General features: G+C 28.8%; 1 protein-coding gene across 4 annotated transcripts; it reads left to right on the top strand.

Moving 5' to 3' along the window:
* Nucleotides 1-1,498: 1,498 nt before the first annotated feature.
* On the top strand, nucleotides 1,499-9,984 carry LOC145181589 (uncharacterized). 4 transcript variants are annotated; one of them, XM_090100808.1, is made up of 3 exons: nucleotides 1,499-1,635; nucleotides 8,594-8,732; nucleotides 8,974-9,984. In XM_090100808.1, the coding sequence occupies exon 3, from the start codon at nucleotides 8,974-8,976 to the stop codon at nucleotides 9,604-9,606; it is 633 nt and encodes a 210-aa protein (XP_089956934.1). In that variant the 5' UTR covers nucleotides 1,499-1,635; nucleotides 8,594-8,732; the 3' UTR covers nucleotides 9,607-9,984. The 4 variants fall into 4 exon arrangements, with proteins under 4 accessions (XP_089956934.1, XP_089956936.1, XP_089956932.1 ...); XM_090100806.1 differs by lacking the exon at nucleotides 1,499-1,635 and adding an exon at nucleotides 6,563-6,818; XM_090100807.1 differs by lacking the exon at nucleotides 1,499-1,635 and adding an exon at nucleotides 7,994-8,136.
* Nucleotides 9,985-11,848: the final 1,864 nt, after the last annotated feature.

Below are 11,848 nucleotides of genomic sequence, written 5' to 3'. Positions count from 1 at the left end.
TCTTTTTTTTTTTTTTTTTTTTTTTTTGTTCAATAAGCATAGTGTGCTTCGGGTTTAAGGTATATTGTTAATACTTGTAAATGCTTTTTTTATTTGTACTGTTAAAGTTTGAATCTATTGTGGTTCAATAACGTTTTAAATATTTTACTCAATAATTGTTTGTTAAATTTTGCATTATCCATGAATGCTGTAAAATTAACTTCAGATTCATCAGGCGGATTTGCTCTATTTTTAACTTTCAGAATTTTTTTACACCTCTTCATGGTTTGCGGTATTAACTTTCTGTATTTTTAATAACTTTTAACAACTAACTTTTTTAAAAAATGTGTAAGTTCCTTTTCTTAATTACTTAAATTAGTTCATTTGTTTTTCATTATTACATTAGTATTCGGTTAAAAAAAAAAGTTTTTCTTTTAATATGGAATTTTTTACGTTACAGGAAATGATGATAAATTGGGTATTAAATCTTGGTCATTCAATTCTCAGACTTGGTCATTGACCTATTCTCCAAATTTGATCTATAGTTGTTGATCTATCAAATTTTAAAATTAGTTTCAGCAACACATAATTTCATAAGCAACTGCCAACTGTTTAAGTTTCAGCAACACAAAGCATAATTTCCAGATTTGCTAGATGGTGATACAAGTGAATTAAGTGATTTTAAGGATTTATTCCTTCTAATGATTAATGGAGTTTAAAGGCAAGCCGCACATCAAACCGCGCAAGCCCTCCCATCAAACTGACTTTGGTCTTTTAACTGTAATGTATTTGAATTTCGAGTTTAGAATATCTGGATTTTTGCACCAATTGTTTTTCCCTTGAAATAGAAAAAGAATCAGTAAAACCTTTTTCACTTACAAAAAATTGGTTTGACTGGTTTGAATAGGAGAAAAATAGAAACAAAGGACTTCCTGACTTCCAATATTTTCCCGGAAAAAATTGTTTTTTGATCATAGATGTCTGAGTTTTATCTGTATATACTGGTCTACAAATTGATTAAACTTAAAAATAAAGATAAATTGTCGTATATAAGTTTTTAGGAGAATTAGTTTTTATACTTTTGTTTTAACAAATTTAGTTTCATGATTTATCATGAACTTATCCGAGTTAGTTATTTGAATTGTATTGAAGATTTGACTTGTACTTGTGTTTAAAATTTGACTCGTGATGTAAAGATTTTATTGGGAATTGGTTATCTCTTCGATAAAAATGCAACACCTGATTCCTTTGCTTTTTAAAAAATAAGTTGTCAAAACTCAGAGGGCCATGTGTTTTGATGTCAATTATCCATAATGAATCTTGTAATTATTCATTATTCGTGATTTCTTCAGGCGGCATAAAAGTTTTCAACGTTTTAATGATTACTGCAATGGTAATCTGTTTTTTTGCAAATATAATTTTTTATCCAATGTTTCTATTAAATGATTTTTGTTAAATTTAATAATATAATATAAATATAATAAATAAGATTCTTAACAAGTTGTTTATTTAATCGATTTCCTATTAAAAAAAAGATTGGGAATTAAATGCGTCTTGTTGCAAAGTCATCTTAGTGCAAGTTTTATTGAGGAAGTGAACCCTACTGGCCTACGGTACGCTGAAGAATTAAAAAATATCATCGAAGGAAATGGAAAGGTAATAAAATATATACCTGTAATGCTTACCCATGTAATACCTCTTATATAGATTTGTTTTTTGAACGTATCTAAAAGCTACCTTATAGAAAGTGATACCCAGAATAACAAATAATTCATTTATTTAAAAGTTCAAACAGTTGTGGGCGAGGTCTGATAAGGGGCACAAGTAATTTGATTTTATTAAGTTTTTGATCAAGCTGCTTGAAGTTGGTTTAGCAGCATTTTGATTTTAAGCTTATTTGCGTGCAACTTTGAATACATTTTGTTTTAAAATAAGCTGACCTCTTTCCTTTAAAATTAATAAATTCCTAACTATGGAATCGAAAAATTGCTGGTTTTTCTGATGGATTCTTGTGACCTTGGTCTTGTGGTCTTGTAGCCTTGTGACTGTGAGCCATGTGTTCTTGGTGAATTTAAAGCGGATGAATGTCATAAAAGAACCTATACAATTCAAGAATTGATGTCATTTCCCAAAATTTATGAAGCAAAAATTGATTATTAAAACTGAAGATACAATTCAAATTTGTAATGCTAAGATCTTGACAAAAAAATCGGATCGGATAACTTAGTTCGTAGATCTTGCAATTTTGAAAAGATATAAGAATTTTTTGTCAAAACAAGATAATAATATTTGAAAAGCATTGGCATCTGGTTTATTACAAATTATTATTTGAGAGATTTTAAGGACAACTTTATTATAATAAGTACATTATTCTTGGTAACATTACTGAGAGATAGAGTTCATTATCCAAGTTTAGGTTCAGTCTTATCATTGGTCTAAAGATTTATGCACTCTTCAACCGTCAACAAGATACTTCAAAACTCAAAACAATGTCCAGTTTAAATGCTTCATTTCAGATAACATATGCTTAGTGTTACTATTTAAATAAAAGCCCACCAAACAGTTGTAACGAAAACTTCTTTTCAGGTACTTCTAAAGCTATGCCATCATAAAAAAGACAATATGATAAAATTCTTGCATTCATGTTTGCATAATTTATTACTATTTAAGCTCGTAAAATATCTGGTCCGAAATACTGCGTAACGAAAAATATTTTGAAATATTTCAAATACTTTTTTATTAATTTTTTTAAACCTTTAATAAAAGTTCCATTTTGTTAGTTAAACGCGCGGAAACAGTTTCTCGATAAGCCGACAATTTTTTTACTTAAAATTACTAATAAAGAAACACTTATTTACTTAGAAAATTATTTGGAAGTAAGCTCTACCACCAGTAAAAAGTTGGATAAAATAGATTTAATTCTTAACATAGCTATCTTTTATAACGTTATTTTTCCCAGAAACCGCCTACATGATCTAAAGCAATTTTGAAGAAACATGAGGTCAACTATGTAATTTATTTGAAAAGACAACCAAAACACGTACTTGATTAAATTTTTGAACTGATAAACATATTTAATGAATTTTTTGTACCAAAAAAAAACCCTTAATTACCAATCATCAGTACTTAACTACACTATTGCCCCTAGTGTATTCAAATAATAACGGAATTGACCTTTTCGTGTTTTTTACAGACATTAGCTAAAAAATCAAGCGAATTATTTCCCCTTAAGCTTTCCGTTTATCATGTCTCAAAAAAAAAATATAGTTGTTTTTTTCCCTTTGAAAAAAATAAAATATATTTTTTTAAACATAGTTTAAAAAACCCGGTATTCAAAGCTTTCTCCACCTATTTCTTCTTCGTTTAGTGAAAGAGATTTACTTTCTATTTACTTATATACTTTCTTCTTTTACTTAATAACTTTCGAGAGTTCCGTTTTAATATATAATATATTAAACCATAATATATTTAATAGACGTTTGCAGACGACTATAGTACTATCATTGATATACTGACACACCTGTGGTTATGACGATTTTTAGGTTTTGTAGAAACAATAGCCTTTTCTAAGGCGTTTTAATGTTTTTTTTATTAAAGAATTTTCTTAGCGAAACCCAAGAAAAAAGTTTCATTTTGTAAAACTCCACCATAATAAAACATTAAAAAAACCCACTAACTGGTTCATTTGTTTTGTTTTTTTAATAAGTCACTGCGAAAATAAACGTTATTAAAAGGACTCTATCAAACTTGTTCTTTAAATTCCATCATTATTCCATCATTATTACATCATATTATTACTCATGCATCTTTGAAGCCCAGGTAAACTTTTAGAGGTCCAAGATATTCTTTTTTTACAAAGGTTTATATTTTTGAAGTTGAATCAAAAGTATATTTGTGTAAAGATAAAATTCTCTATTTGATCCATTTTTTAAATGGCAAATAAAACTCTGCTATACGATAAATACACAAAGAAAGGATTTATGTGACGATCAACTACGCTGTTCATATGATAATTCTATCATTTTCCAAAATTAAAAGTTTTTTTTTAAAAAAAAAACAACCTCATTGTTTGAGTTTAACTAGAATCTTTTGTTAAGAAAAGTTTTGTAAATAAATTACAGGATTTAAGATTTTTATCCCATATTTGGAAAGTCCATATCATATGTCTAAAGGAGCACGATTGTATAAAATATATAAAAGTGGCGTATGTAGAAGAGAAATGGAAGAAAGGGTGAGAGAGCATTGATTCTTTCCCGAAAAATTGTGTTCTCTGGTTAACTTTACTTGAAAAACCTCCTTAAAAAGGACCTAACGTCACCATTTTTCTAAACTGGTTTCGCATTAACAAAATATGCACAATTTTCCGAGTTTCTGCAATCGAGAAAAATTAGCTGTCCAGGAAATTATTGCACAAAAGTACTCCCCACAAAATAGAATTGTTACATCGTGTATTCTAAGCTTTATTTCAAACGATCAATATTCCTAAATTAAAATTTCTAAAATAAACAAAAACATAATAACTTCCAATCGATTATATAAAAAGATAAAACGATTTTTTTTATTTGCTTAACAGAAACTGAAATGGAAAAACTGATTGCAATCTTAATCATTGTTGGAACGCTGGGTTGAATAGCCACGAGGCTTTTGAAATGTGTTGTTGGATTTTTTGCAATTAATGAAGTCTGCTTATCACAGTCGCAGTTTGTTCGCTTTAAAGCTTCTCATTTGTCTAAGCAGTTGTATGTCACGTGCGTTCAATACTGAGAGCGAAAATTTTCAAAGGGTTGTCCAATATTGGTTAACTACTCTCCCCCCCCCCCTCCTGCCTCTGTTTATACTCTTATTTTCTATTTGAAGAGTATGATTAGTTTTATTAAACCATATATTGCTATATTCTCACCATCGGAAGTGTGTTTTATTTATTTAAAAGGCGATAGTAATTGGAAAGATATTCACCCAGTTGGATGTTGGTTATTTACACAAGCAATAGTTGCTGATATTGGTAGCAAAATATCCATCAGAATCTAAACAGAACTGCTTCCATCTTTTACCGTCTTTAAACTGAGAAAAAAAAAAGTTTACTGTTTTTAAAAATTCACAGACTTTTTAAAAATAAAATCATGTGGTTTCACAGAGAATCCATAATTTTTAATTTTAAGTAACAGATTTAATCAAAACGCTGATAGTTTATTTTTTAAACATTGAAACGTTCTTATTGTTATTTTTTAATTTTAGATTTTGAAGTGATCTCATGATGAATAAATGAATTTAAATGATGTTTCATTGATGGTTCTAATTTTCTTGACTTTTGAAGTAGCTTTTAAAGTGCTTTTAATTTTTAAAATGATATTAGTTTGATCATGTCGTCAATTGATGATTAGGTAAAAGATAAAATTACCAAATCAATAGCATTCATTTTTTAATAAATCTGAGTTCTTATTTGCTTTTTATTACAGTTAACTGTAAGTTGTAAGGAAATGACCGTGAGGATATTTTCACGTTACAAAAAAAAAAAACGCTTTCTACTCGAGTGCAATTTAATTTTCCTCTTTCCACCAAGTTTTTTAAATCTAGTGATCTTTCTTTTTTTCTTCGACTTCTTCTCAAATCTTTAACAACATTTCTGAAAAAGTTAGATTTTAAGAGAAGATTAATGATGAGACTACCATGTGGATCCGAAGGAAAATTTTCTGGGGATGACAAAATAGAAAGTATACATTATATGATTGAGCAGAATTATTCATAGAAATGGAAGTGTAAAAGGTGAAGGCTTTGACGCCTGTACATTAAAGGAAACCGGGGGAAGTAGGGGGAATTGTCTCCCTCAGATTTCCAAAGATTTTTTTTTTTTTTGTTACTAATAGGCTTATTTTTCTAGAAAGATTTCTTTTTCAGGAAAGATAAGAAAGTAGTTGGCAAATACAAAAATAGTCTTTTGAGCAATCAAATAAACCTCCACAGGAGTTTCTTCAGAAAGACTTCTTGATCCTATATAAAACAGTTACGCGAGAAACTAGCAATAAGTCTGAGCAGACTCCTATTTACTTTATAAAAATCTGTTGTTAGTTTAAAATCTTAAGAATGGTTCTCTCATTAATTTTAGCTTACCAAAATATCTGACAAATAGAGCAATTTCAACAAAAACAAGTTTTTTTATTAGTGATAATCATGATATTCAACCGTGTGTATGACCACGTCCCGAGTGCACATAAAGTTAGCTATAAAAACATTTGATATATAAATTTATTTTGTAAATATTCAGGCACATCTATGGATGAAGTTTGTTTTCTTTCATGAAAGAAGAGGAACTTTAGAAGTCGAACGTTAATCAAATCAGTGATTGAAAAACTTATTTTAAGATATAAAATTCAATGATTGTAAAATTATTTTTAAGATATAAAATTCAACTAAAGCCTAAAACATGAAATTAGTTTTTATAAAACAAGAGTTTAAATCCTTTTATCGAACCTGGCTCCGTTCGAAGGAAGTTTATGAAATAGCACGTTTTTACAAAGCTATTCTGTGCACAGACTTTATAAAGTGACGTAACTAAAGTTGAGGCTATCAACAATGATTCAAACAGTTGTTCGCATTAATTTACTGAAAATCGCACCACGTACATTTACTATTCCATTTTACAGAGCATCTAACTAACGTCGCTTACTTCTTTTTAAAAGAGCGCGCCAACTTGAAATTTTTTGGATAATGAACTTTTTTACGACTTTCGAAGACTTGAAAATTTCGAATATCATTTTTTTCCATTCTACGCGCGCTTGAGAAAGAGTATTAATAAAGTTTGATGACATTTACGAAGTTTAAATTCAAGGGATCATTTAAAGGTTTCGTTTTTAATATATATGTATTTTTGACTTAGCCAAATATTTAAATAAGCTTTTATACAATATATATGAAGGAATTTTTCTCATGTCAAAGATTTACAAAATAGTTTCTTTTAGCATTAATTTCGCACTTTTGATGTGTGTATCGAAACCTTTTAAAAGAAAATTGTAAAAAACCTCGTACAAGATCGATGTAACGGCAGATACAAATTAATGTCGTAGTTACCCTGACGAAGTTGCGATCAATTGACGATATTTTTTTTCATACAAGTTTGATTCACTAAATTTAGTTTTTTGTTAAAATAAAAACAGTTAAATGAGAAATTCTCCACATTTTTCCGGCAAGAAGTTTAAAAATCCAAATTTTAGTCAGACGATTTAACTTTATTTGTTGAACCAGTTGGCTCAAACTAAAAAGATCACTTAATTGCTAATAGCTGATGCTTGATCGAAGAAAATGCATTTAAATCATCCACGTACATTTATTTGTAGCTTCTTGACATATTTTATTTACTAATAGCCGTGAAAGTAAATAAAAAATTCAATTAATAATAAATCGATAAATTTTTAGTTTTTAAAAGCTGTGAATGAAAGCGAAAGAGAATGTTAGAATAAGTATCAAGAAAAGGGAATTTGATGACTTTCCAACTATAGATGGTTTAAGGACATGACGACAGCTTTGTATATCGATCAATACTAAAGAACAATATATACAGTAGCAAAGTAATACTTGAACTATTATATCTGAGTAAATTTCTCATAAGTTTCCGTTTACGGTCAATACTAATTAACTAATTTCAGCTGTACAGAAGTTAACTTAAATTGGTATCTTAAATATTAACCACATTTATGACACGAAATAGAGACAAATTAAAAACCTTTTTTTTTTAATTAAGATTTTTCATTTATATATTAAATGAGCTGCAAAAATTATGCTTATAAGTAAATTTTTAAAAACAACCCTGATCAAGTTTTCAACTAATTTTATAAAATTATGTTTCTGATTTGAATTTATAACATTATGCTTTTGGTCTTAATTTTCGAAATAGAGCAAAAAGGATTTTTCTTCACTTGAAACTGTTGCTCTTTGTCTTACTAAATGCGATCAGTGATATCATGTAACGAGTCTTGATTTCGTATTAAAAGCAGCAGGATATGAATTTTTAAAATATCTAATCTTACTCCCACCTACTTTTTTCTGGCAGTTTTATTTTTGTTGATTGTCAACTTTGTCATTTCTTTGTCTTTGTGTCAAGTAGCGAAAATTCTATTGTCATCGAATTCGTTTGACTCGTTTTGAAAAAGATATTTTTCTTAGGTAAGTAGAATTGCGGTTCTCTTCAGAAACTTTTCAGCAAACTAATTAATCAAAGTTTGTAATCCAATTTTTGCGATGAGATAATCGTCTCTTGATTAGTGTTAAACGGCAATTAATTAAAATACAAACGAAAAAAGAATTTTTATACCCAAAAAAAGAAATGTATAAGCTCGCTTCTTTATTTTGAAAATATTCATCAGTTTTCGATGCAATTTTTTTTGTTGTTTTAATACTGCACTTTTAAGTGTTTTTTAAGTTTATCTAATATATTTCCATATTTAAATTACAAGTTGCTAGTGTGTGGTAACTAATCTATCGCCTTTGATTTTCTTAAGTGGCGCTTAGAAGCGTCAAGTTTTAAAAGAACGTCACATACTCATTCACAAATCTCAACAATTTGAATTATTCAAAACTCTGAGCACACAAAACAATCGTCGTTTTTTCTTTTATTTGTCAGGGACTTGATGATAAATCAATCGAGAATACGACCAGAATAAATTTCGGAAGTCAAATATACGTAGCTAAGGGTACAACGTATTGTACAAAATAACAAGAGTATTGTAGAGCAGGAAAAAAAAAAAAATTTTTTTTCGAAGGTAAAATATTTGTTTAAGTTTTCTATTTAAGAAATTTTTAAATAAATATTACGCGAAAGATAACGCGCGCGGAATAAGCTAGAAGATACATGTTTATTTAGAATTTAAGACCGCTTTTTTAAATTATTTCATATCCTTGTTAACATACAAAACAATATTTAAACTATATATTTTATCACATCTAAATATATTTTTAAAAGTTCTGCAAAAACTTAAAAAATTGTATTCTTTCTAAGTTTAGATGTCTTTCTATTGCGTAGTATCTTTGCTTTGGGTTTTATTCGGCTTGATTTTTGGGAGTGATATCTATAGAGAACAAGAAAACGACAAACTTATCAGCGAGGTTGAAACTAACAATTTTAGTCCTTTGTTAGAAAAACAAAAAGACGGAGACCAGTTTGAGCAACTGCTCAGGGCTTTCCGAAAGAAAAAACACGTTTCTTTCCCGGAAATAAAGGGTGAAGAAGACGAGAGTATTAACTCTAACAGAATAAGCGACAACACAATTGACCATTTTATGCAATTGCGTGAAATCCTCGGAGAAATTGACAAAAGATTTACTGAAGAAGCGGGTGCTAGCATCAACGACGCCACATCGCCGCTAGCTTACCAAAAAATCGAGTCAAAGTATGATAAATCACAAAACTCTATCTATACAAAGAATATTCAGAGAGAACTAAACGAAAACGATGTTAAAAAGAGTTTCAACTTTTATTTGGAACAACGCGATACTCTAAAGAAATTAGAAAAACTGTTAAACGATCTAACTAGTGTCTCTAAATCCCCAGAGAAGCGTAGTCGCAAAGACTGTCTTGTGTGGCAAGGTGACAAATGTGTGAGGGTGTGCAGATCGCCATTATGGTGTTTTAGATAAAACTACAAGTATATGCACACATGTATGTAATTCTATAATTGGTTTTTAAATTAATCATTATTGCGGTTGTGTTATATCGCTTTTTAACGGCGCCCCTATGAGAAAGCTGAATTTTTCAACCTTGATGACTGCCAGCAAATTTTGGTTTTAAGTGTGTGATTACAGTGGCGAAGGGTTTCAGGGAGCGGCTATTTTATACATTTAATTTTTTTTAATTTGTGAGTTTTCCTTATTTTAATTTTTCGTTTTTTAAAATGGGAGTTTACAATCATTAGCTAATGTTGGTTTTTGTGATTTCGTTATTTAAGTGGAACTTATTTGAGAAAATGTTAAAAAGGATCTGAAAAATATTTTTAAATTGTATTTATGTCAAGCAAATATACTTTTGTTTTTAAATAACACACCGTCTGAATCACAGTCAATTACGTAACGTTATGAGTACAAACGGTTTACATCGATCGCTCAAAAATTCTAACTAACTTCAACAAACTTTGTTTGAAGAAAATCTTATTATTTAGTTGTTATTTTTCTTACTTGGAGAAATTTTATCGAATAGGTGTTAAAAGCTTTCGCTTTCGCCAAAAATATAAAATTCAAAAAGTTTGATTGACTTAGTCAAAAACTATGCAACCTTGATAAACTTCCAAATGAGTTTACAAAATTTCAATAAAAGACATTAACAATTTTAGTATGTCTTTGCCACGCCAGATATTGTCATTTCAGATCGAAGAATTAGCGATATCAGAAAGCATTTTAATTATAAATATACAGGATGTAAAGCGAGGATTAATTATGAAAGAATAATTGATCTTTTTGGCGCTTCTTGTGTTAAAGACATGTAAATAATTGAACAGAACACAAACGCTGCAATATTTTTAAAATAATATTGGTTTATTTGTTTTTTGCATTGTAAAGTTTAATTTTTTTACCCTACAATTACCCCAAACTTGACACAATAGTTTTTATCGCGCAATAAAATTACGTCATAAGAATAGGAATTAGTATACAGATAAAACATAATTAGAGTTGCCTTTACTAATACAAAAACTTCTAAGTAATATTATTCAACTATCTCGAATTTGATGGTCAATCAAAATCTTATACTTAATTTGAAGTAAAATATTTTTAACAACTCCATTATTGGAGTTATAAAAAAAAAAAAAAACGCTTTTTTGTTCAGCGCTGTGTGATGTATTTTTGTAATGAAATTTAAAATTTTGATAAATACCTCAGTTGGCTTTCACTTCAATATTTATGAAGTTAACAAATAAAATAGTTTAATGACATTAAGACACTTCATAATAGAAGTAACGGGGCCGAAACGCATTTATATTGTCTTTTTTAGTGGCAGCAACATCCTACCGAATTAATTGTGCCTATTGTATGCATGCGTTAAATCCCAGACAGTTCTTCGGAGAATGGGTGGGAGGGACTACATGAAATAGGAGGAGGGAGAAGGTACATGGTTTTATTGTAAGAAGAGAGGTTTTTAATCTTTATACAACAAAGCTTTTAAAAATAATTTGCACCACGTCTTTTATACCACGTCTTTTATACCACGTCTTTTGTATCACGTCAAACAAACTTGTGAAATAGACTGATTTGTAAAATAGGCTGTAATTTTACTAAATATTAAAAAATGTCGAGAGATTTTTCATCGAAGGAGAACATTTATTATCCTAAAGTACCCAGATTACTTTCTTGGATTCAACACTGAAGAAATACAGAGTCTGTAACATACAGTCCCTAATAAAAATTATCGACTACCTGTAAAGTTTTCATATATATATATTTATGAAAAAGGCGTAATTTTGATTTTATTTCATTTAGTTTTTTAAATTTCTCAATTTTTCGCTGAAAAAAGAATATATTAATTTTTTTATGACGTTAGAGACCATTTCAATGCAAAACTGTCAATTCATAAATATTGTGAGCTGATTTTAACAAATAAAAAAAACCGTGGTAAAAACTAATTTTTCATACTTAGTATTTGGAATTCTTTCTATTTCCCGAACAAAACAGCATATTCTGTCTTAAAGACAGAATATGCTGTTTTTAAGGGGGAAAGTCCCTCAAAATTTAGGAATTTTATGATTTTTTTTTTTTGCTAATATGAAAGTAAAATTATTAAGAAATTGAATGGTGAAAACAGTTTTTAAAAAGCAAAACTTTTTGTTAAATAAATTACATTTTTGTATGGTCATCTATGTGTCATTTTTCCCTAGCAACGTCCCTGGTTACA

Source organism: Hydra viridissima, unplaced genomic scaffold, assembly GCF_058129835.1.
Source record: "Hydra viridissima isolate aposymbiotic clone 2 unplaced genomic scaffold, HvirCarnegie_v1 scaffold_10, whole genome shotgun sequence".
NCBI lineage: Eukaryota > Metazoa > Cnidaria > Hydrozoa > Anthoathecata > Hydridae > Hydra > Hydra viridissima.
This window is presented reverse-complemented; position numbering and strand designations above follow the sequence as displayed.